Source organism: Pempheris klunzingeri, chromosome 11 (genome assembly GCF_042242105.1).
Source record: "Pempheris klunzingeri isolate RE-2024b chromosome 11, fPemKlu1.hap1, whole genome shotgun sequence".
NCBI lineage: Eukaryota > Metazoa > Chordata > Actinopteri > Acropomatiformes > Pempheridae > Pempheris > Pempheris klunzingeri.
The window spans coordinates 22,082,181-22,108,619 of record NC_092022.1 but is presented as its reverse complement, the minus strand read 5'-3'; the positions used below and the strand labels follow the sequence as shown (position 1 = coordinate 22,108,619).

The window sequence follows — 26,439 nt, the reverse complement described above, 5'->3', positions numbered from 1 at the left end:
TTTGTAGAATTACTCTATTGGATGCTCCTTTTAAAATAGAGATCTTCGGTATTTATCACTGCTGTCGAGTCATGTCAGTACCGTGCTATGGGCTAAAATGTAAATCTGTCTGCTCTTTACTGCGAATATTCACCTCAAATCTCATTTCTAATTGTACTGAGACCAATGGTGAGGATTAACCATTCCCTTTAGGCTGAACACTGAGTATGACCTGTTTGTGAAAGGGCTTAGATTACCTGAATACCCAATTAGTTGGGGTTCATTAATTCAGTAAAGCTGGTCCCTGCTTTCCTCTTGTTTTCAGCATTACGTGGAGCCTCTTTGTTTTTGTGATTAGGCTTCACAGAAACGGGTAGCGATTAAAGAAAAACACAGAATTACGGGGAAAAAAGAACACATAAATATGCCGATAAGTCTGTTCTCACTCGCTCTTTCTCTTTCGATCCTTCTGTTACGCCTCTCTGTAGTCTGTAAGTCTACTTTGAGTGTGAGAAGTCAACGTCTGCTGTCAGTGTTAAGGAGATGTCAGTTTATAACTTAGCAGGTCTGTTGATCACTATGGCTTTGATTATAGCTGTGCAAAATAACAGCTCCCCTCTCAGTGCAATCTGTGCAGGCCTTCCTCTAACTGCTCCGCTGTGTGCCATTTCATGGGGTCTTTTGTTTCCTTGATGTGTTACTGTGATAATGGTTATTATTAGCATTGTATTATTGCCGTAAAAATGTTCCCTATGCACGTTGACTGGTTGGCAATTACACCCAAGCATTTATTAACAAGGTGTATAGATTTATGCCATTTATGCCATATATATTAATATATTATCACTGTTATCACCATTCCCATAACTGTTGAGCGCATAATCAGCTTTCAAATTAACCAATGCATAATGATAAAAAGAGTGGTTTGGCTGAGATACAAGGTTTTAACTCATCAGAGACTATATATCATTATTTAGTCATTAAATTATTCTACATCTGAATTCTTAACAACATGCTTGTGTATTCATTTTGCTTGTTGGTGTTTGTTATCTGACCAACCGAGATCTCTAATGGGAAGTTTGCACAAACGCGATCTTTCCAAACACAGAGCTTCTGACCATCATTAAAATGTGTTATATTCATGTACAAGGTTACTCACACCATTTGCTTGGATTCACGCTACCACACACATTCTCTGCTGGATATAAATGAGGTCTTGGACTCAATGTATAAGTGAGATGGAGGAACAGGAGGCCCATGGAGTCTGTTCTCGTGTCAACAGATGGATTTTTTCCACCCTTTTTTCAGTCTTTTCTGAAAGACAATATGGAATTCAGAAAAAGTTTACATGGGTAGTTGGATTCATAATGAGAGAAAAGTCCAAATATGACAGATTTGGAGATTATGAAAATGACACACGCTACAATGTGCAAAGCCAGCCAGAGGGCAAAGGGAGCTCTGTGGAGAAAGAAACAAATTTCATGTCAAACCAAAACAGAAAGCAAATACAGAAAGATGTGTTTTTATAGTTATGAAGGAAACTGTTTGGTGATCAGTTTGTTTTTGATCTAGTCGTGACATCTTTTCATATCTGCCACATTAGGTGTGGGTTTTCTAGTGTCTGAGAATCAGATTAGATGGTTGACGTGTCTCCGCCTCTTCCCAGCTTCCAGCCTCTGTCATCTTGCACTAGTGACGTCCCCACGACTACTGTCTCCAATTACACCTGGCCGACCCGATCACAGCCTAGAGTTGGCTGTCAATCATGATCGTTTTTTATAGCATCAAATAACTAATTAGAACCAAACTTATCTGAAAAATAAACCCTTGAACATACATCAGCATAATAAACTACTACAGAACTACCTAAACAGACAGAAACCATCTTTATGAAAACTTCATTTGTATTTCATGTCTTTCATATGTATTTTGATTTTTTTATTTGACCCATGTCCCATCCACTAACGTGTAGGGGGCGGGCTTTATGAGCAATCCTGCCACCAGGCAGCAGGATGTGATTCAGATGTTTTGACTTCTCTTTTGGGGAGCTGTCATGTCGTCCACCTTTAAATACAGTCTGTGGGCTAAACGCTCAACATCTTAATTCAGTGTGTCAGCATGCTAGAGTTTGCCAATTAGAACTTTAAACAAGGAATAGCTGAGGCTGATGGACCACAGTAGTGGACAAATTGATTTTTTAACCCGATGATGCTGCTACATGAAGATTTAAGGGGTCACCAAAGGGATTCCAAGTCATCCTGAGGGAAACATGAATGTCCACCCATCCATCCATCGTCTATAGCGCTTATCCGTCAGGGTCGCGGGGGAGCTGGAGCCAATCCCAGCTGACTCGAGCGAGAGGCAGGGTACAACCGCAGGGCCAACACATAGAAACAGACAAACACTCACACCTAGAACACATAGAAACAGACAAACACTCACACCTAGAACACATAGAAACAGACAAACGCTCACACCTAGAGTGCATGTCTTTGGATTGTGAGTGGAAGCCACAGTACCTGGAGAAAACCCACACAAACACAAGGTGCAAATTCCACACAGAAAGACCCCATTTGGATTCGAACCTCCTCGCTGTGAGGCAACAGTGCTAACCACCACCCTACTGTGCTGCCCCGAATGTCTAAAACAAATTTGGTAATCCATAGTTTGAGACATCTCACTCTGTAGCACGAATGTCATCTTCATGATGATGTCAGAGGAAAAGTCAGTGGGTGGTCACAGTCAGCAGTAGTGTGTATGACGCCTGCAGAGATAAGGGCCATTGTTGTTCTGGAGAAAGTACTTGGTAAATGGTTTCATTTGTGAGATGAAACCACTGATGCCATTTTTTCATCCTCCTCTGAGACGTCCCTGCAACTGAGTGCTTGCGAAATTTGAGAAGCTATGGAGACTCGTGTAATTTGACTTACGGGCAGCACTTCATGCTGGACCACCAAAAACACTCACACAGTAACACGAGACACATAAAAACACCCTGCTGCCTGCAAACACCATCAACGCGATAATGCTTCTACGACGTCCTGAAACACATTGTAGAGTTGTAAACAAACAACATTTAATACAAAGGCTACCCAGAGAGCAAAGGAATCAGCAGTGATGCCTGACAGTGAAACAAAATAGGAAGTGTTTATTATATTTAATGTAAATGTTTTCCTCATTGCATATACTTTTTTTTTTTCATTTAATGGCAGCACTGATGCCCACATGAACAAGTCTTTCTATCTGGGCACAGATGAAAGAATACTGTAGACTGGCAGCTGTCCTGGTCACAGCACTATACAGTCGGTGTACAGCAGTGCTGCGATATGATTACAGTTAGAATAACAGTGGATTTTAAAAAAAGGGAGATTCTCCCCTCCCACAACATTTAATGCTGAAGTCTTTATCCATCCTTTGTCTACACCGCTTATCTCGTGGGGCCTGGAGCCAATCCCAGCTGACACTGGGCGGGGTACACCCTGGACGGGACCAGTCAATCACTGGGCCAACACATACAGTAGAGACAACCTTTCACACTCACACTCACACCTACGGCCAGTTTAGAGTCATGTCTTTGGACAATGGGAGGAAGCTGGAGTACCCCGAAGAGGGGAGAACAAACTCCTCCTGGTTCAAGGTTCAAGCCACGAACCTGACAGCCAGCGGGTTCAAACCTGGAACCTTCTTGCTGTGGGGCAACAGTGCTAACCACCATTTTCTTGTTAAAATCAAAATATACCAGCGAGGGCATGTTAAAGTCCCAGCATCACTGAAGGAAACTGCCACCGACACTCTTACAGATGAGGATATCTGTTGAGTAGATGTTCAGATATTTCACTGAATTAATGGAAATTGTAATCTGCTAAAGGAAATGTCAGGGGATTACCCATGTCTGTAGGCATCGTCCAATGGAGTTTGTGAATGTGCAAATGTGCAAAACATATACAGAATTTGTGTGAAATATCATACAGGTGCTGTGCTGGATCTGTGTCCATAGTTTTTGAGATATTTCAGTCATGAGCATGCTGCTAACCAGATTTCACTCTTTTTCTCCTTGACAATGAAAGAGAGAAATCTACTGTAGAACAAGCAGCGACACTCATTTTCCCATAAACAAAGCAACTATAAGATGAAGTATGTCTTGTGTGAGGCAGTCATAATATATATGGCGCAATGCTCACAAACTAGTTAGCTGCCCTTGCCTGCGCCCACACACATACACCAACCTTTGATTAAAGGCAGTTCACACCCACTGGTAGCTGCTGAAAATCATTCCGGGAAACACAGGAAATTACAATACGAAGTGAAGTATCAATATGAGGCATGTTTAGGGGAACTCTGTACAGCTAAAGAAAAAGAAAAGCTAAATAACTCCCAAAGAATTACTTCAGGTGGGTAGATTTATGATATCTGATGGATTGAATCAGAGAGTGTTATTTTTACTATAATAAAACACTGCATTACACTATAACTATTACTATTACTATAATAAAACACTGCATTACACTATAACTATTACTATTACTATAATAAAGCACTGCATTACACTATAACTAGTACTATTACTATAATAAAACACTGCATTACACTATAACTATTACTATTACTATAATAAAACACTGCATTACACTATAACTATTACTATTACTATAATAAAGCACTGCATTACACTATAACTAGTACTATTACTATAATAAAACACTGCATTACACTATAACTAGTACTATTACTATAATAAAACACTGCATTACACTATAACTAGTACTATTACTATAATAAAACACTGCATTACACTATAACTAGTACTATTACTATAATAAAGCACTGCATTACACTATAGCTATTACTATAATAAAACACTGCATTACACTATAACTATTACTATTACTATAATAAAACACTGCATTACACTATAGCTATTACTATAATAAAACACTGCATTACACTATAACTATTACTATTACTATAATAAAACACTGCATTACACTATAGCTATTACTATAATAAAACACTGCATTACACTATAACTATTACTATTACTATAATAAAACACTGCATTACACTATAACTATTACTATTACTATAATAAAGCACTGCATTACACTATAACTAGTACTATTACTATAATAAAACACTGCATTACACTATAACTAGTACTATTACTATAATAAAACACTGCATTACACTATAACTAGTACTATTACTATAATAAAGCACTGCATTACACTATAACTAGTACTATTACTATAATAAAACACTGCATTACACTATAACTAGTACTATTACTATAATAAAACACTGCATTACACTATAACTATTACTATTACTATAATAAAGCACTGCATTACACTATAGCTATTACTATAATAAAACACTGCATTACACTATAACTATTACTATTACTATAATAAAGCACTGCATTACACTATAGCTATTACTATAATAAAACACTGCATTACACTATAACTATTACTATAATAAAACACTGCATTACACTATAACTAGTACTATTACTATAATAAAGCACTGCAGTACGCTAAATACTAATTGCTAAATGCTAAATTCCAATACAGCTCCAATATTTCTATCTATACCACACAAAACCAATGAGGTCTCATCATTTATTTGCTTTAAAATGATTGCTTCATATGAATTCAAATATTTTCTGTGACTTTCCTCCCAATTACTCCCCTGTCAGCAGTGGACTGCAGTGAGAGGGATGCATTATGTAAACGCAGGAACTCTGACACTGCCGCCTGTGGAGGGAACTGAAAAAATGCACGGAGCCTTGTGTTGCTTGTGTTGTTGGTGGTGGGCGGCAGCTGTATTTACCACTGGAACCTAGTGTTTCTTCTCACTTAATGAGCACCAGGGCCATTTCAGAGCACCGTTCACCTTGGAGCAAGAGTGGCTTTTCACCAACGGGTTATAATAGACCATTATGACACTCTGGACAGATTGTAACGCTCTCTGCATTTTCTGCTTTTGTTTTGGTCACTGTTAAGTGTCAGTGAAAATGTGCTCTGCAAGAGGACGTTCATCACTGGACATCTGAATACTTTTATATAGGAATTGGGACTTATGGTGATCACTACAAACACACATGATTACATTACTGCCTTTTTTAAAATTAACAGTACTGTTGTTGTGCTTTGATTTATTATTAAGTATTATTCCAGACCCTCTATCAACACACCTGTCCCAGCCAGTCTGCATTAACACATGTTGGTTTCATGAAATGCACCATAACGTTCATGCAGTGAGATTAGTTAACTCTCTCCTCGGGCTGTTCAAAACAAACAAATGACTGCGTGCAGCACCCGCAGAAGATAAAGAAACTTTTGTTTGTCAAACCTGTTTGTGCCTCTGCTTAGGCAGCACCACTCAAACTTTCTGTCTTATTTTATTCACAAGTTTCACTCAATGGTTCTGCCTTTAGCACACCGATTGTCTGTTGACTTCAAGAAAATCTGTTTTAGGATTTCATTACGACTCATTAAATGGTTGAATTCAGTTTAATGCAGTTGTTGAAATGATAAAGTGCCTTTCTGAAAGCTAAATAAAGCCTAAACTGCTTTGTCAAAGAAGCTTTTGTACGCTGCTGATGTGAGCTTCATTAGATTCAATTTGCAATTCTCAAGTGACTGATTTTTCCCATTCAGCGTGTTCCCTCTGGTGTCCTCTGTTGTATACGTACCTCATTGTCATGGTCTCTTCATTCCAGAGGAGTGCTGCTAAACGGCTCCTTGTGCTTCTGAATTAAATTCATGAGGTCTTGTCTCCCTCTGCAGGGCGTTAGCAGAGCTCACCACTCACTTCTAGTTTCCCCTTTCGACACTAGTTGTCACTATAATACAGGCAATGAACATACAGTGGTGTGATTGTACAAGCACTGCTTCCATGTATGGCTCTTCATCATTCATATACAGGTCATACGGAGTCATCATCACACTATGTGTTTCATTTTCCCAGCTGTGTTTCTCAGGGGTCAAAGTGAGATTATGTTAAAGTTAAAGGTTCTCAGCTCCACTAAATGATGCAGTTGCATATTTTTGAATTAAAATCAAGTAACAATAACATTGATTTCTCAAATCATTGCCTCTATTTGAATAATGCCTTGATGCAAACGTCCTCCATCTGTGCTCCACCTATAAGGTTAATAAGACTACATACTCCAGCATTCAGCGGGGCATTTACACACCTGAAGCCCAGGAAACTGACTCATGTCTCTGAGAAAATGATGTGGAGTTTTCAGAGGTGTCTGCAAACGGACAATGTCATCCTTATTCCACACAAACAGCCCATTATACTGTTGCTCTGCGGCTGACCCTGTCACTTTTTAACAGTTTTTCCTCCACCCTTAAAACCATATCGACACACCTGGATGGTGGAATAAAAGGCAGGTATAAAAAGCCATACTTATTTAAAATGTAAGGGTAAATGTGTGGGGGTTTGATTTATATTTAAAGTAATGGGATTGTTGTGGCCAGTTAAGCTTGATGCCCTTCATGTCAGGATGACCTCAGTCTTTTCTTTTTTTTTTTGTGAATAACACAAAAGCAAGCTGAATGAAATGCCAAGCTCATCATGTATTTCGTTCTTGCTCGTTTCACACAGTAAATCTGTACGCGGTCCGAAGTCATTACACCACTGAGTGCTAAAGGGCGCGTTAGTCATCGTGGCATATCTGTATGAGTGGGCTGTATGAGACGGCTCATGCAGCAAAGCCCACGTGCTGCTTTTTCACCCGTGATGATGTCATAACCAAAAACTTCCTAAACACAAGGTTCATTCACAGAGCCCTCCTCCCGACACGGGGAGCAGGCACCAAACACGCTGTCTCCATAGCAACTACAGCCTCCAGGCTTGTGAGTCCCTTTTTGCTGTTATTTGCTATTTGGGGGAGGAATGGGGTTTGAAACTGTGTGTGTGTGTGTGTGTGTACTGTACGTGGACACGTGTGCCTATGTATACAGCACGTCTTTTTTACTAGGTTAAAGTTCTAAATATTTTCATGTTGTGTAAATTCTAAACAAACATGTTTGGTCTGTCTGCTCAGGACAGGAGCAGAGCACTTGATGAGTCACTGTCTACTGTGGGTCTACTAATTCTTCTATTTTGCTCATAACTGGGAACGTAGAGAGTGAAGAGTGACTCTTTGAGACATGAAACCCAGAGCCCAGAATCTTTAATGTTCTGGGCTCAGCAGCTTGAATATTCATTCATTCATGAGAGTAAATGCAGAGGAAATAATACATGAAAACAAGGACAATCGTGATGTATATGGTTATTATTTATTGCTACTTTTAAAGATACAAAAATAGCATGAAACTGAGACTTTTTAAGGAGGCACAAAGTGTAGCAAACTCAAAATTGAAACAAATACATGACAGCTATCAACACAGAAAAATAAAATAAGACAGTATTAAGAACCTTTTTCATTACCAAAGATTTCCTTAAAGATTGTAAAATAATGCATTGTAATAAAACAGATAAAAGATAAGATGCTGACTATAACATTGTGTATATTACGAGCACACGAGACAGGTAAAAGATACATCAACAAACTGTTTCTGGTTTAGTCTACACAAACGTAATCGTAACACGTGGACAATCACACTTTATATCTAATATTTACAGAAAAGGGGCAAAACTATTTAATATCGGTTACATTCAAGAAATGTCAAATGCACTTGTGCTGTACTGGCTCAGCGAGAAATATCATTAATAGATGTATATTAGCCTCACTAATCTTACAAAATATAATCTGTCAAAAAGATCCATATAAACTACACTGAGATTCAGTCTTCCATTTTACTTCCAATATTTTGCTTTTACTGCTTAACAACACTTGCAACATTTTCCTCTTTGCAATCATACAAATGGAACTTGGCACTTTTAAAGTACTCCAATTCTTTCAGTGAGATGTTACAAGATTAGAAAAATATGTTTTTAAACTCCTGCTTTTTTTTCTCATCAAAGCAAGCATGGGTTATACACACTATGTACTTACAGTGTGTATAAAGTAAAATAACAGTTATAGAGAATAAAACGTATGCTCTTTACATCAGCAAAAATGAGGCATAGGCAGGTATTCAGCTTTGAGTATACTGATTGTCATTATGGATTGACGCAGTATGAGCTTTGGGATATTCTGGTTTAGACTGTGGACGCAGCCACAGATGTAATTAGAATCAACTTTAAGAACAGTACAAATAAAATACACAAAAACAGAATTAAAAAAGCAAGAGGACCCCCTTTAAATTTGAAGGTACAAAATCTCTCACTTCAGCTTGCATAAGATACATTTAAAAATAATTTTCAATACAAGATGAAAAAAAAAACAAAAAAAACATGAGCATTGAAATCATTTAAAAATGTAGACCCATGCTATCTGTGTAGCATCACAGGCCCCTGTGAAGCCACTTTGGCATTATCACCTGAATATGATGCAATATATATTTTACGAATATAAAATGGTACTATTATTCACATGACTCAAACACTATATAAAAAAGTACTAACATTGACCCCCTGTTATTATAAACAGTGCATATTAGGAGGTGTCACAAGAGTTCATTCGTTAAGGCAGTGTGCGCTTCACTTTAATTAGAAAACTGCACTTAAAATGAGATGATCAGCATGTAAGCTATAGCACAATCTTTTCATGTAAAACTACAAGTTACACACAGACAGAATACAAACTTTGTGCAAGAAGAATTAAACAAAAAGCTTTTGACCACAAGAAATATTGGATATATCGTATTTGGGCTGAATTTTTTGCTTTGTTGACCAACCAAATTCACAGAGACAAGATAATTTCTCTGCATTTTATCTATTTACGCCTTTGAAACAACAAGCTGCGTAATTTCGACCAGGAAATAATTTAAAACAATAAGGCACATTCCCCTGTTGTTCTTCATCGGTTCGTTGGAAATCAAACCGATGCGTGCGCTTGTGTTGACGTGACGGGTGACATGAATCCTTCTGTTTGCCAAATGAAACAGTTTATTTCAGGAAAGCATCCAAAGCAAACACAGCAGCCGGCAGCTGATATTTCTGTTTCTCTGGGTAAAGAAAACGAGGAAGAGAAGGTCTGATTGTCGGTGGATGTGCGTCACCTCACTGGAAGGTTGAAGACGTGTGTTTGTCTGTCTGTGTGTGTGTGTCAGGGATGGGGGGGGTGGTGGTGGTGGGGGGGTGATGTCATTTCCTGCTCCCGGGTCCCTCCTCTATGTTTGCCCTCTGGCCTGAACGCCCGTCAGATCCTTTCTTATGATCTCATTCACTGTAAAGCAAAGACAGGAGAGATACCTTAAGAGAGTGACAAGCTGTTTTCACAATAGAATTCAAAAATACTGCTTAAACAGAAGCCTTCTGCCAGCATTAAAAAGTGAGACTGTCAACAACATTTCAGGAATAAAATCAGAGAGGTGTTATGTGCAGGACACCGTTGGACGGCAGATAAAGGCTGCATTAATGTTGAGTGACCACTAGAGGTAGAGCTATACAAGAGCCTATGAGCGATTACTTCCTGTTGCTGGGACGATCACAAGTGTGTGTATATGCATCAACAGAAGAGGAAGGAGGTTGAAATGGAAACTTTCAGTGTCATGCTTCTAAAAATAGAACCACGGTGTGCACAAAACCTGTGAATTCCTGCATTAAATGATTGACATTTATATCTGCCAACACGCAGGTATTTATAGGGTTGTTGTCGATAAAAATCCAAGCAACTAAATAAAGAGGAAGTGAAAGTACCTGCGACTGTCAGGCTGTAGATATACTGTATACAGTGGTATACTGCTACCAACAGGTACCTGTGCATTGAGCGGGAGGGAATGACGGGAATGTGAGACATGTCGTGTCTCCAGATATCCCACAGCGCCCGTACGGAGCTGGTGTTTATCTGGGAGCGCAGGCCTGGAAGCCTACTGTGCGTCTGTCTGTGTACACTGGCACCCGGAGACATTATAGGCTGGTGCCACCACTTCCACTGTGCCTCAGGGAACTCATTAGGGTCGATGAGTAATGTAAGTATTTCAAAGTGGGCCAAAAAAGCTTTTTGCCTCTAACCAAGTCGTTTCAGAGCACATAATGTCTGTGATTTTGTAAGCATGGTAACAGGCTACACTTTGGGATTGAGTTAGTCGACTAAAGTTAAACATGTATGTGCTGAAATCTGAATATTAGCATTTAGAAGTTTAAAAAAAAAAAAACTTTCTGAAAGTGTTGTTCCTGTTGTGTTCAAAAGTTCAACAATTTAGGAAACATGCTTATTTGCTTTCTTGTGAAGAGCTGGAAGAGAAAACTAAAGCTAAATATGAAGCCACATCCAGCAGTCGATTAGCTTAGCTTAGCATAAAGACTGGACACTGGGGGGAAACAGCTAGCTTGGCTAGCTCATCTTTACACTTCATTTATTGTTATGTAAAGAAACAACAAGGAAATACGATGTTAATCAGTTAGTTCGATAGATATTAATTAGTTATTAGCTTTAGAAGTTTTTTGATAGAGCAAGGCTAGCTAGCCGCTTCCTCCATTTCCAGTCTTTAAGCTAAACTAAGCTAGGCTAATCGGCTGCTGGCTGTGGCCTCACATTCAACAGAAATGACAGTGGAATTGATTTTCTCATCTATTGCTACTCTTGGCAAGACAGTTAATAAGACGAACTGTCTCCTGAAGCTCAGCATGATGAATGAAAGGTGACAAAATGTCAAGACACAAAGTTGATTTGCCACTGAAAGAACCAGCAGCTGTACAAAATGCTGAATGCACTGCCTTATTTTAGAGACAGGGGAATTTCATTCAATCAGATTGTGTTAGCTCTGTCTAAAACCTTGATTTACACAGAAGCATGAAAGAGGGTGCAACTATTAAAACGCATGTAAAATGAAATCAGACACCATCTCCCGCCCACGCAGCAGCATCTCTAAGCAGATGGCAGAGTGTGGAAGGAAGCTCGCTGCAAAGTTTGCTTCAAAAAGGTAACTGTTGAGGGGTAAGGGCATATTCTTATTGAAGACCAGCAATCAGGTGTTGCAATTAAAAGCAACGGATAGCGGATATTATATCTAATTAACATGATGAAGTCAGGGGCCCATAACTGCAGTGAGGAGTTTTGAAACCTAATTAAGTAACGAGACAGGGATCCTCTTCTATCCAACAGACCCATCTTTGTCCGTCTCTCCTTCTCTTTGTCTCTCCCACTGCCCGCCTATCTGATCATTTGCAGATGTGAAAGGGAAACAACCCGTTACAGCAGCTCGACACTGAACACATTTTATAGCCAGAGCAGCATCTGAGAGTTGCAAAACTACAGGAGCAGCCAAACTGGGTGCCCTGCTGTCGTCACAACATCAGCGCCGCTGTTTATTTTAGTCTGTAGTGGAATTCCCTCTGACACCTAATGCCTTAAAGAAACTTTCATCTCCCCAGCGGTGCCACAGGGTTTTTTCCTGAGCATAAAACAAGCTTAGAGAAGCAGCAGGAGCGCCGCAGTGGGGCAACATACAGTGGGGCTTTACTGAATCTAATGAAGGGTTGGCACAGACTGGCTGTTTGAGGCTGGCCCGGGGAACACTTGGGCTAGTCTCTTCAATAGGTGAGTGTCTGGCTTCTGAGTTCTGCACCAATGAGCTGCACTGTTTGCCGACGGTAGGAGGAGAGAGAGACAACCTGTACAGTGGCTGACTCAGTCGCTGTGCACTGCCTGCTGCGAGCTGGAATGTGTGTGTCTGCAAGTATTTGCATGTTAATACAGTGTCGGCGTACGTGTTTGTGTGTAGAAAGGTGTACAGTAAGTTCATGAGTTGTGTATAGCTGGACAGATTCGACTGGGGCTGATGAGGGATCGCAATGACAGCATGAAGCTGAAAACCATAGAGAGAAAAGAGAGAGTAGAGTAAGTGGACGTGAAAGCAAGCCACCAAGCTAACCACAGATCCGGTGCGTCAGTGGTCACATTTTTTCAAGTCTGTCCTCAAACAATGTTCACACACCCATATGCTCGGATAAAGAGGTATTGGTTACAGATCCTGCTCTCTGTAATCGCGCTCTAGACGAGCCTTAGATATTTCTAATACTACAGTCTTTTAAGTGCATTTCCCACTTTGTGTATCCACAGATAAGCAACGGTGTCCATGGGAAAAGGGGGAATTTTGCACTAAACTAATAAGACTGAAGTTTAGACTAACTAAGTGTAGACCCACTTGATCTGAGAGACTTCACAAATAGCAATTAAATGTCTTCACATTCATGATTCCCAGAGGATGAACTCTCATGACTTTGGTGACTCTCTGACTTTTCCTCTCGCACCATCAACAGGCCAAAGTTTCAATCTGTCTTGTACTGTGGTTTATGACCAAATACCTGCAACTAATGACATTCCTGCCACCCACAGCTGTTCTCTATCTTTAGTGCTAATTAGCTAATTACACAAATCAAGATGGTGCACACATGATCAACATTACACCAACTTATCATGTGCATGTTGGATTACCTCCATGCACAGCGCAGCCTTGAGACCTGTGGATTCAGACCTTGTTTTATAGTGTGATTGCATTTAGCCGTATGAAGTGAAGGACCAGTCAATGTGCATATGGACATGTAAGTATTGTTTTAGAGTACCTGCTCTTTAATGGGCTGACAAACACTTTAATCGACATAGGAACTTATCAAAACCACTAGCACACTGTAAATTAAGCAATACAAGTTGTCATGCACTCATCACTACAGTTGTAGCACGTTGTGTATTTGATTAAGCCTTTGAAATGGGATGGAAGTGAGCTGAGACTAATGCGTGTCCACCAGGCTGTTGCTGTGTGCTTTATCTCTCCTGCCCTGATCTCTACCTGCTGGAACAATTTCAGCTGCTCCACTGCCTCTGGGCTTTTCCACACCCACTAAATCTGTCACTCTTAGCCTCTGTAGGCTATGCCAGTCGCTCTTATACTGTTTTCACCAACTAACTGGCACAAAGTGAGCTATGCCAGACATTCTTGGCCTTTTGTGGTCCCTAAGGCAGTGCAGGTATCTTTTTTCCAGTTGAACAGATTGAATAAATACATAAATGAATAAATAAACTGATACTAATATCAGCCAACAGACTTGGGCACCAGCATAAGGCATGGGGACTTGAACAAGATACAAACCCTCTCCGGGGGGGGAGACTACCTGACTTTCATTTTAACTCTCTTCACAAAAGTTGACATAGTTCAGGCACCTCGGAGATGTGACAGTTTTCAACCGCATCCCTGTGACGATACCAGGATGTGGCTTCACCCCTTTTTCAAAAATGACTACAAACTGAAACACATAACTCGATGAGTAATGTTGACAATCTCACTTTGCCCAAAATGCGTTTGATCGTCCCAGCTCGGTCAGGATCATGCCTCAACATCTTTACAGTCGAGTACAGGGGGATTTTTTCTGACCACACTTATCTTCTCACCCTTTGTCTGAGAAAAATATTTTGAATATCGGGAAGTCCCCCCTTTTTTCCTCATTCGGTGATGTGGGTAGGTGGATTATCACCTGTAGGAGTGATAAGCAGGGGGCACACCATTCAACTGCAGCTACTAATGCATTATAAATGAGCTTTTAGCATTCAGGGACGCTGTATTACAGAAGCACCGATCATTATGTGGTTGTTCTAAAATCATATAATCGCCTGTAGTTCTCGGGATAAAAGAAGGGGCTTACAAAGAAGTACCTGCTAATTTTGCAATTAGTTTTTATGAGGTTTCCAGGGAAAAGTTTATGTGCTCTTTGAATAAAAACTAAAATTGAACAAAGATGCAGAGGCACCTTGGGAAGCTGACTGGCCGTCATCAGCTTATGAGGATAGGAGGATCAAACAGGAGGCCCAGTTTTGACTGTTCCTCCGACTCCTTGTTAATTCACCAACTCACAGCCCTGTTGCTGTTTACTGCGGAGGGAAACCCTGCAAGTTCCATCCAAAAAACACAAATTCCATTGCTGGCCTTTTTTTCTTCGTTTCATTTTTTCCATTGAAACACACACATACACGCACGGCCCCTTCCCTTTTCCTGCAAACTACCCTCCACCCTCCCGCTATCTTACAGGGATCAAGCTGGATTTCTGGAGGGGAGCAGCTGCAAATAGGAATTTCTTGTGCCAGATTGGCAGAATCCCGTGGTCGGAAAAAAAGCTAATCCTCTGGTGGGTTCCCCCACAGAATCGAGGGGCATAAGGCCAAGGAGCAGCCCTGGCCAACTATAACAAACAAAGAGGCTTTCCCCAGCTCTCCCAGGCAGCCCGTTCCACTGTTTGACAATGGTTGCCATGGAAGTTGTTTTTCACTTCATAACAGTGTCAACATGTCCAGGCGGTCAGGAGAGTGACACTTTTTTCTCCCTCCCTCTCTGTCTTTCATGTGAGGGAGCGAGAAAAAAAGCTAATTTCCTGATGTGTGGCGGTGCCAGACGGACCCCTGCGACCAGCCGAACGAACGGTGATGAATGAAGCAGCGTGCTGACAACCTCAGACTGCCTTTAAATGTCCCCTGGCTGACACTGACCAAAGAATAGAAAAATAATGTACACTGTATCAGTCATTTTATTGCAAAACATAATCTAGTTTGGAGAACCTTTAACTCCAAAGCAAGGAAGAGGTTCAGCCTCCTGCCTGCTGCTGGCCTGACATTAATTCTGTCAGAGGGTAATGAGGTTGACAAGCATTAGTATAAACATATGACTCATAATCCCTGTTATTTCCACCTTGAGTGGAACATAAGTACACCTCCTGGCGTGGATTGTTTTAACAGTGTGAGCTTGTTCGGTTGGCTTTGTTCAGAGGGATACTATAGCACATAGATCACATCGGGGTGTGTGCAAAGGAGATGGCGCAGATATTGTAAATATCCTTGAATTGTTCTTAGGAAAAGTCATATCTCTGTTAGCAGGTCTTATCATCCATCTCTTTCAAAAAAAGGGAATTGCACACATCCATCACTTGTCTTCCTGCTCTTTTTCACCTCAGTACACTTACACACTGATAAAAACACACACTGAATGACACATCAAACACTCACACAGAGTATAAAAGCAGTAACTTACACTCACCATCATCTAGGTAGGCCTGGTCCAAGTTCTCCTCCTTGACCGTCACCCTCCTCTGTCCATCTCCTGGAGCCTCCATCTGCCCCGTGCCAGGGGGAGCGCGGCCTTTCTGGTGACCCTTCTGCGTGTAGGGCTGCTGCTGGATCACAGTGGGATAGTGCTGAGGGTGGGTCACTGCCGCCTGAGCCTGGGGGGGAGTGGGCGAGTGCGAGGCGACTGCCTGTGGGGAATAGCCATCACAGTAGATGATCTGCTGGCTGTCGGGCTGCGGAGCAGTGAGAGCCTGAGGGTCTCCTGCCCGAAGAAGTTGTTGGTGGTTGGTGGGGGAGAATTGGATGATGGAAGGGTGCTGACCTGCACCGATGGGACCTAAAGACTGTGCCGGGGAGCCTGTGTGAACCAGGACCGACCGGTGGGGGTCAGGCATCATCCCTCCAGTCTGCTGAGAAAGACCAGGGCTGCCGCTCAGGCCCTTGCCCCCGCGGGAGTACACGATGGCCGGGCTCTGCTGCTGGAAACGTGCATCTTGGCTTGGAAGGCTGGAGCTGAGACGCTGACAGGAGGCCATGCCAGAGAACAGGCCGTTGTCTGGATGGAGCACGCTGCGTGGGCTATGGTAGTAGGAATGAGGTGATAAGCCTAAGATCTGAGGCATGGCAAAACCCATGTGGTCTACTTCATACTCATCTATAGGCTCTGCCTTGATGGACGGAGCTGCAAGGAAGTTGAAAAATCATAGGGAAGGATGTAAACATACTGAGAGGAAGTATTGTGTACTTTAATAATCATTTTCTCTGAAGATCTTCTATGTACTCACAATAATGATAAACATTATATAATCTCTTTATACTCAAGTCCTACAGTATGAAGCAAGCATACCACGAAGAGGCTGAGCAGCATTCTTACATGCCAGTGGTGTGTAGGTGAAATGTTGAGGCTGGCTGCGCTTCCTCTTGCCGTTAATCACATAGAAGTTCACTTTGGCAGCGTGGCAGACAGACGTGTCTCGATAGGAAGGCACTTCCACAAACAGCATACTCTGCAAGACAAAGCTCTATTATGTACTGAAACTGATTCTTTTTGCTTGAACTGAACTACTAGATCATGACAGCTGACATGTTTGGTATGATGTGTTTGTGTTTAAGGAGCAGTCTGGTGTAAAATACGTACAGGCTGGCTCTTATCTTTGTCCACTGTTGCTTCCATTTCCCAGATTTGCTGCCCATCTAGAAAGAAGTAAAGAAACAATGTGGTAATTAACTCTGCAGATCATTTTAAGATGTACTAGTCAGAGGTACAATTCTGCAAGTCTTCCTAACCAATCGAGACATCCCCTTATTTTGAATTCTTTGTATTTTCGAAGCATTTTTTAATTTGCTTTCAGGTTACATTTATGATGTCATTTAGGTGCAAAAATAGAAAAGAAAATGTGCTCCTAAATGCAAACTCCGTATGTCCAAACACGACATGTGCTGCAGCGAGTTCTGTTTAAATGCTGCTGTAGGTGGGAAGGCCTCTGTCAAACTGTAAATTAAAAACACATGGCTTAAATGAGTCAGCAGGAGGAAGGGGGATTCCACGCATCTTGCCAACTTTTCTTCGTACTTTTATGATCAACTCTCTCCACGTCACTTACAAGACGTGATGACTACTGCTTTCTTAGCGTTTGTATTTGTTTGCGTTTTGTTGCAATTCTATTCTCAGGGATACCCCGACGCTTGTGCTCCCTCGGGAGATAATTGTGTGTGTGGAGGTGGAAAGGAGAAGCCTGAGCAGACTTGACTTGGCCGGGAAAGCTTTCCTTCACTCCGTACAACCCTCCCAGTCCGAGCACAAGAGCCAGGGGAGCTCCAGCCAGAGGCAGCTGTCTCTCATTCAGAGGGATTTCACAGCTGCACTGGTCCAGAACTTTGTGTCATACAGAAACTCTCCAAAACAATGGCAATCCCTCTTAGTAAGATTTCTTTTTCCGTCTGTCTTACTATCCATTACTGTGGTGTGTCGTAACACAGCGGCAGGGAACCCCAGAGAAAAAAACTTGGGGCATGTCAAGTTTTAGTTGAGTTAGCCTGTGGAGCGGCTGCATTTAAAAAGCCAAGCACTCCGCTCCCAGACAGCAGTGGAGTCTGTGAGTCACAATATCAGCAAACATAAGTATTTTAACATAACTGTCCACCCCACGCAACAGCTAGAGGTTCACAACGAGAATCGGTGGACTGACCACAGAGACCACTACATTTTGGCTTCTAAATTTCAATGGAAGTCAATCACCCATACTAACATTACATAATACTAACATTACATAAGAAAAAACTGTATTTCGCCACCATTAATGGACATCCTCTGGTTCCACCCTGATGCAATTAAGTGTGAACCAGAGCATGTACATGAAACAACTTTTCAAGCCACACACACAACTATTAATAACACAACAAAAGGGCCATGGAAGTCCGTGAGGAAGAAAAGGGCAAAAGGAAGTGCCGCTGCACTGTTAACATTTGGATCATGCAAATAACTCCTCTATACTAACGATGGTGGTGAAACGTGAAAGCCATGAATGTGCTGCACAGACGGAGATACTTATGAGTCATTCAGTATTGCTTGTGCTGTGATGCAGCTGTGACACTATGTTGTGCAATGGCACAACTTCACAGATGCACAGACCATAAAGATTTCATGGATTCAGTCATAGGTTTGGATTCCGGGTAATGCATGTCTTTATGAAAGTCTAGAAAAAAAAATCTTTTTCAGTGATAAGAAATGATTCTTTCTCATAGGTTGTGATTGATGATGGGGGACGATGTGATTTGACGCCACTCACCCTGAGTTTTCTCCATAAAGATAACCTTGGAGTCGGAGCTGAAGTTCTGTCCGGTCAGGATCATCTGCTGGCCTCCCAGAGCAGAGCAGCTGTCTATGTCCTGCTTCTCCACCATGGGAAGCTCATGTGCTGAACGCTGGGCTGCCGGGACACACACACATTGAAGCGGCATGTTACATTTACAGTGGTTACATCTGCTCTTGCACACTCACGTTAGAAGAACACGAAGCACATAAACCAGCGTGTAACTAGGGTAGAGCTAAAACGATTAGAAACTATTAATATTAATAATAAATCAACTGTTTCAGTCATTGACAGAAACCCTCTATTCACTTCCTCCAATGTGCGGATCTTCTGCTTTTCTCTGATTTTTATCATTGTAAACTGAATATATTTGAGCTTTTTTGGACTGTTGGTTGGACAAAAAAAGACATTTGAAGTCATCAAAGTCACTTCTGAGGAGCTGTGATGGGCATATAAAAAAATCAATAAAAAATCAATAAAAAAAAAAACTACAGATGAATCAATGATCAAAACAATCGTTGGCTGCAGCCTAAGTGAGCAAACACGTAACACTTTTGAAAGCTTATGTAGTGATTTACGACCAAGCGCACAACTACCTGTTACCAAGAAGTGATGCTGTTGCTGAAGCTGAGTCATTCAACACCAACAACAACCCTCGCTTTCAGTTTTAATAAGCGGCAATACAAATCTGTGAGTTCACAACTTAGGGGAGGTAACGTGAGAGGTTGTCTGGGTCTGCATGCTGCACAGGAAGGGGACAAACTAAGAGGAACAACTGTCTGACACAGTCTGATAAAACACATAAATACTAAACTAAAAAAAGAAACGAACTAAATAAGTCGTGCTGTGCTGTCAGACATTGCACCGTGTCACGGGTTGGAGATCTGAAAAGTGTCCAACGATGGCAAATATGTCATTTTTGTGATGTTTCTATTTGATGGAATAGGGGCATCAAAGTTTCATTGAAGAATTGGAAAAAAGCTGAGACAGACATTGTCACTATAGGTGTCAGTTTTAATGTGCTCTGTGTTAAGTGTTGCTTTCTCATCTCGTAGCCTACTACCACCCATTAGTTCAGCTGAAACACCACACTCGAGCCGAGGTGTCGACAAACAATCCCCCGGTGACCTTTGAGCGGGTCCCTTCGTACTATACCGCCGGCGGATAAAACAAAGAAGATGACACCGGCAGGGGCCCTGCTTCCTCAAACACGCCCTCTGCTTATCAACGGGCCTGACAGATGTATCGCAGGTGCTGTTGTTAGCAACGACATGCTTGATTGGTTTTAACTGCTGCCGATTGTTCTGAAGTTCATCTCATGACAGACAGGTACTAACTATTGTTCTGCCCTCTCTGTGATCAGAAAACACATGCTCAACGGCTGTTATAAAACAATATTATATTCTGCGTCATGATTCTCAATATGACGGGAGCATATTGCTTGCGGCCCCTGTCTCACTGATATGATGGATGTTGTGTTTTGACCGGGGTGTTAGTTAAAGCTAAATAAAGGGCCCTCTTGTTTGAGTTTTGATTACACCAGCTGCTTTAATAACACTGTGTACACATGCACTGATGTACCCAAACACAGACTTTACTACTGCACACATACAAACAAGAACACAGACACTGAAACATGCAGCGCCCACCGACTGGATGGGAGCCCTGGTAGCATAAAGACGTCTTTGTGCGCAGGACTCTGGTCTATCAGCCCAGCTCCAAGCTCATTTGAATGTGGGTTTTAATGTTTATTTAATGTAAAGTTTTGTTAAAACATACAAAGCATACACTGGTAAATTCATAAAGCCTGCACTCACTGTATCAGGAGTCAAAACCATTTTCAACAGCATTACCTCCTGTTCAAAATAGTTTCAAATCAGAAAAAGAGTATCCTACTGTGAAAGTGTTTTCTGTGTGGCTGCTTACAGCACTCGATAGGATGCGAGGCCACTTGGAGAGAGAGGTGCTGTCCTCCAGGCTGAGGTATGTGCACACGGAACACCAGACGAACGCGGGTGTTTTTCCGACCGACGTCCGTCTCGCCCTTCCTCAGCTCGATGTCGGCGTTCCTGAGCTTCAGGATCCCAGCACAGTCGATTCTGTGAGAAGGCACAAATATGTAAATAGAAATTTTTTTTTAAGTGTTTAATTGGGAAGATTAAATTATTCAGAGATCAAATGCACATTTTTCTACACTCACATTGCTTTCATGTTGTTCTTTGGCTCCAGGGGGATCTCCAGGACTTTGGTGCCGCTGATTATCTTCTCAAAGCTGGTGGTCGTAACTGTCTTGCCAGTGATGCGGTGCACTTGATAAAAGGCGTGGGGCTTGAGGATGCGCTCATCGGCCGTACCAATGAAGATCTGTAGGCCAAGAGGCTCCTTGCCTCTGTAACCATGTAACTGCAAGCACACAAAAATCCTGATTATCATTAAGGCGATGAAACAGAACTAATGAATGAGGGAAATGTCTGAGTCACTTTAACCCTTTAACCTTCTGCTCAACAATATGGTAGAGCACATTTTGACTCACTATATCTTATTGAAGGAGGTTAAAGGGTTAAAGTGCTTGTGTTCCTCCATGGCCGCTTGTTCTAACTCTCCCAGATGTTGTTCCCCCCAGAGGTGGCTAATCAGTGTCAGACTCGCGTCTAAAAGCAAGAGTCTCCATTCTGCAGCCTTGAACAGAAACCAGCAGCCTTGTGTTTCATGACTGGAGGGGTCCTGACTTTCACTGGGAGAACTGAAACTGTCGTAAACGTCCAGCCTGAGTGACACATTTGGCATTCTTTTTTTTTTAATTTTTTTTATTAATGTCTTTGCTGCAGAAGTGTAGAGTAGCAGAGAGGTGAAGCGGTGAAGTGGAGAGAGACGGAGAGAGGGTTGCTACTTTTAACCAAAGAGTGTCTCCTGAGGAAACCTGCAAAAACCACAAAGCATCAACTTGCATCTAAATGCTGTTTTTGTGCAAACAGCGTGGCGTGCAACCTTTATTTCAGAACGTAACAGTGAGTTTGTTGCAGAGTGGCAGAACAAACACTACAGGTAACTTTGCACTTTTTGAGTATTGAAAAAATAGCATTAGTGTTTATATTCTATTGACTATCCTACCTGCAGATAATGTCACAACAGTAAGTGTGATTGGCAGAGACGTCTATTTAAAACCGGTATTTCTACATTATTACTATTTAATTCTTAAAGAGCTGCAGAAGGCTGTTTCTTTTGTCATCAGAAAAACTACATACAGCAAGCACATCCGTCACGTTTTAGAAAAAAATTATCTCAATGGATGTAACCGGCAGACTTGACAGCAGCTGCTGAATGTGAGCAGAAACTATGGCAACATGAATGAGCGCGCTGGCTCCACATCCAGGTAGCTGACACACAGAGTAAAACAGAGGAAGCTGAGTGCAAACACTCAACAGGCCATGTGAGCAGTGGGCCTGTTGTCATGGCAGTGGCAGGAGCAGTGAGTCATGACAGAGAGCAGTGTAGGAAAAGTGGAGGGTACGAGGCTCAGAGAAAGAGAGAGGGGAAGAAGGAAAAACAGGGAGAGCAAGGGAGGCGAAGAGGAAGGGAAAGATGAGGTGAAGGAGTGCAGCCGTGGCTAGCCAGGCCTGACCATCTGATTGGCCTGGCAAACCAGGCAGAACTGACCTCAGGGTGAGGCCTGTGGGGATGGGCAGAAAATGGAAAAGAAGCGAGAGGAGCTTTATTTCCAACAAGCCCCTACTATCACCAACAAAAACAGCTTTGAAATGTTGCCACGGTAACCCAGAGAAGGGGAAGTTGAGCCTATTCTTGGACAGCACAGCCAGCTGTAACTGTGTCACAACTAATTTCAGCACGCTGTGTTTGAATTCCATGTTGTGACTGTCAGAGGAGTAATGGCAAACTTTTTTCCTGATCTACAATTATCTTAACCACAGGCACTTTTCTTTTCTTTCCTTTTTTTTTTTTTTACATATCTAGAGAGGCCGAGTTTTTCCAACACTTTAATTCAGCTTCCTAATACGAGACCCAGACAGTTAAGAAAAAAGTGTGTAAGAGGAAGTGAGGGACATCATGAACACAGATCTGTTTGTGTGGTTAAAACCATGAGGGTGAGGGTGCAGAACAGCAGACTATTTCAAGCTGGAAGGCTAAAAAAAAAAAGACACTCAGAGAGTCTGCACGACCTGAATTCAATTCTGAGGGTTGTCATGAGGCTACGGGGTGGTTACAGTGTGTCATTTGTCTGGGGTTAGGCCAGGCTTTGTTTCAGAAAGTGAGAAACAGGAAAGGTGCTACATAAGTTGCCAGTGTATCTAACATAGTTAGTCATTTTCATACAGCTGACCCTGGGCAACAACACCACCACCACCACCACCACCACTGGGTGCAAAATGAGTAGGAAATGCCATTACACACTGCCTAAGGCTCTCAAACTGGAAGTTTAATTGAATGGACAAGCCTGACTACAAGCCCTCTTTCAGCAGCTTAAACTGCTTTGTTAAATCGTAACTCGATGCTGATTTAAATGGTATCACATACTGTGTTGACCGAACCTTGTTCTTGGCCCTACCTGCACGACAGGGTGTCCTCCTGTGGGGGCTTTGACTGCGCCCCTGCTCCCCTCTGTCTCATAGTGAGCTCTGTGGTGCGGCTTGGGCTGCACATCAATGTGGAGTTCATACTGGTCGGTGCGACAGGGGATCGGCCATTCCAGCGGGGGGAGAGAAGCCACGGGGATGCTGCAGAACATGAGGGATACAGAAAGGGGTAGAGATCAATGAAAGCATTCAAGTCTTGTGAACTTTGTGTGAGCCGTATAGGATAAGTCCTGGCCTTCCTGTTTATTTACCTGCAGATGCTGGAAACCAGCGGCTTGGACCAGATTGGGGGGATGACAAAGAAAGGCTCTGCAGCAGGTTTGTTTTTTATGTCCTGGTCGCAGGACACCAAGTAGTTCCCTTCTACGTGGTTCTCTGGGTACAAAGTGTAAACCTGGTTGGACGTCTTGACTATTTTAGTGGGCACCAGGCCTGGCTGACCGCTGCCAAAACCATTCATGGCATCAGCGAGGCTGCTGTGTGTATAGTGGGCACCTATGTTGGGATCTTCATGGCCGCTGTGGGGGGAGGGACTGCGGGAGCGGTGCCCAGGGGCCAAGGTCGGATTCCTGTACATGTCGTAGGTGCGTTTGCCCTGCGGGGAGGTGGAGCGGGAGCCAGGTCTGGGGGAGGGCGATCGGGGTCCCAGGCAGCCGTCCTCGGCTAGGCTGGTGCGAGGAGAGGTGCCCGGGGAGGTGCGCGGGGAGCCAGTGTGGATGTTCTGTAATCTGGGGCACAGGTCTCCGGGGTTCTGGCCGCTGCTGGGGGACACGCAAGGAGACGCCCAGGGGGAGTAACTCTCTGAGTGCCAGCTGGTGGACGAGTTGCTGCTGGCAGGACTCAGGCACTGGGGCTCACGGTAGGCAAGGTTTTCATGGCCAGGCACAGTGAGGGTGGGTCTGGGGCTAATGTTCAGGTGGTGGCTCTGCAGGGAGTCCCGACCATGGTTGTAGTGCTCACGGGAGGGGGTGATTTCGATCCGCGGGCTCAGGGCCAGGCCTACAGGCCGGGTACTGTCCAGGTAATTTCTGGCCTGCTGGTTCTCATATCCCGAGAGAACCTCAGTGCCGTGTTCACTGTAGGAGGGACTGCAGGACTTGATGCCGTACGGAGAGGCCTCCCCCAGAGGGAACACCTGCTCAGACTCAGGGCTGAGGACTTTGTGAGGTGCAAGGTTGGGGTCATCTGCAGGAGAGGAAAGATGAAACATCAGCACAAAACGCACATCACACACACAATCATTGTTGCCAAAGAGTTATATTCCCGTTATTGCAATAACAACAACATTTTATCTCAATGCATCACAAAAACTGATGTGCACCTCAGTTTGACTTCACCTGTAGACGAAATCTACAAGTTCATTCTCATAAGATATAAGATAAAAACCCTTTCAACTGAAACGAGCTTCCTCATGTTGACATGTTTTGTTTTCACATGGCTACTTCGTGACAGAACTTTCATCCAGAAATGCACTTCCTGTTGCTCATATTCATTCACACAAATAAACACTGCAGGCCGTATATCATCTCCAATATTGACAGAGAGTGAGAGCAGTCAGCTCGGGCTGCCAAGAAGCCGCGGACAAACCTTGATCTCCTGCAGCAAAGTCGCTGCAAGGTGGTTCATATTCAAACAAATACTCAAACTCCAAATCCTCATCAGGGCAGTTGACTCGACTGAGCTCTTCCTCCAAGTCTTTCTCGTCGTAAAAAGAGGTCATCTGTCTCAAGTGGTTTCCTAACGTCTCCTCCGAGTTCAGGCGAAGCGACGGGGACGCGGCTGAGGTGCTGCGGCGCTGATGTGGATCTGGGGAACCTGCTCAAGTGTCAGATGATGCATCGGTGAGCTGCCAGAGGTGAAGCGCACAAGTTTCCTGTTTCTGCTCGCCGCAGTTACTCTCAGATGAAGGCGGGTCTATTTTCATACTAAACGCGGATTTGTTCCGAGTTCACGCCTGCGTCTGATCGCGTCTCTTCTGCTCGTCGATGAGTCGAAGATTTAAAAAAAAAGAAAAAAAAAAAGCAAAAGTGCAGCTTGGAGGTGATGAATTAACCGAGCCATTCAAAGAGATTACGCAGAGTGTTTTTGGCAGACTAAGCAGCCTGGTGCTGCCCCCGGGTGTTTGACGCGTCGCAGTGACACAGCAGGGTGCTGCCCGGGCTCATCACCTGCTCACCAACTGACCTGCAGCCATCCACTGAAGCAGGGACGTGACAGCTCTGTGCGCACATGCAGGCGGGATAACAGACGGGACTAAAAACACACATCAACGCTTCCTCGAAATCAAATCAGCCAACGTGTGGATGTACAGTTCATAAGATATACACAAGTTGGGGAATCCTCAAGTTTTACGCACGGGCTCAGCACGGATACCGGGGCGTTCCTTCCAGTTGTAGCCTGACGCCCAGTGGGCCAGCAGCCTTTATGCTCAGTCAGCAAAACACAAAGTATCGTGGTGTACACAGAAAAAACTTTCCGTTTGTCTGATCTTTTACGCGGCGCAGTGGGCACTTTGGAGCACGCAAGCCAGATAAATTAGGATCACTGGCAAAAACGTGGTGTATCACACAGGAAATAGAGCGTATGGAAAAAGTATTGGAGCTGCTGCACTCTAATACACCAGAGTCCAAATCTTACTTACAGTCTCACCCTTTAACCACAGCAGGCAGGTCGACTCACGTCATTTGAAATCTAAAAAAATGCTCCTATTGTCTTCACATGACACACTGATGTCATCTGACGGAAGTTTGATATCCTGTCATAACTTCTATGGACTTTGTAAAATTAATATTCAGTGTCTCGGCTATTCTGCGCCGACAAAAAGAAGTGATAGGAGTATTTTTTACTATTAATGACTACAATGATATGCTGCTGTATGTAATTGGCTCCCACAATATCCTCCCTGTCACGCCAAGGCGCGCACTGTGCGCTCAACAGCTAA

At 42.9% G+C, this 26,439-nt stretch overlaps 1 protein-coding gene across 1 annotated transcript; it reads right to left on the bottom strand.

The window, feature by feature from the left end:
* Positions 1–8,254: 8,254 nt before the first annotated feature.
* On the bottom strand, positions 8,255–25,322 carry nfatc2a (nuclear factor of activated T cells 2a). The gene is made up of 10 exons (XM_070839963.1): positions 25,086–25,322; positions 23,750–24,683; positions 23,471–23,639; positions 21,107–21,309; positions 20,833–21,005; positions 18,883–19,023; positions 17,232–17,287; positions 16,968–17,100; positions 16,065–16,775; positions 8,255–10,267 (listed from the first exon to the last, which is right to left on the bottom strand). The coding sequence occupies exons 1-10, from the start codon at positions 25,216–25,218 to the stop codon at positions 10,212–10,214; spliced, it is 2,709 nt and encodes a 902-aa protein (XP_070696064.1). The 5' UTR covers positions 25,219–25,322; the 3' UTR covers positions 8,255–10,211.
* Between the last annotated feature and the right edge of the window lie 1,117 nt (positions 25,323–26,439).

Coding starts and splice junctions, on each gene's coding strand:
- nfatc2a (XM_070839963.1), bottom strand. CDS start 25,218: ATGACCTCTTTTTACGACGAGAAAGACTTGGAGGAAGAGCTCAGTCGA. Junction 23,640..23,749: donor CTGGTTTCCAGCATCTGCAG/GTAAATAAACAG, acceptor CATGTTCTGCAG/CATCCCCGTGGCTTCTCTCC. Junction 17,288..18,882: donor CTTTATGGAGAAAACTCAGG/GTGAGTGGCGTC, acceptor ACTTCTTTCTAG/ATGGGCAGCAAATCTGGGAA.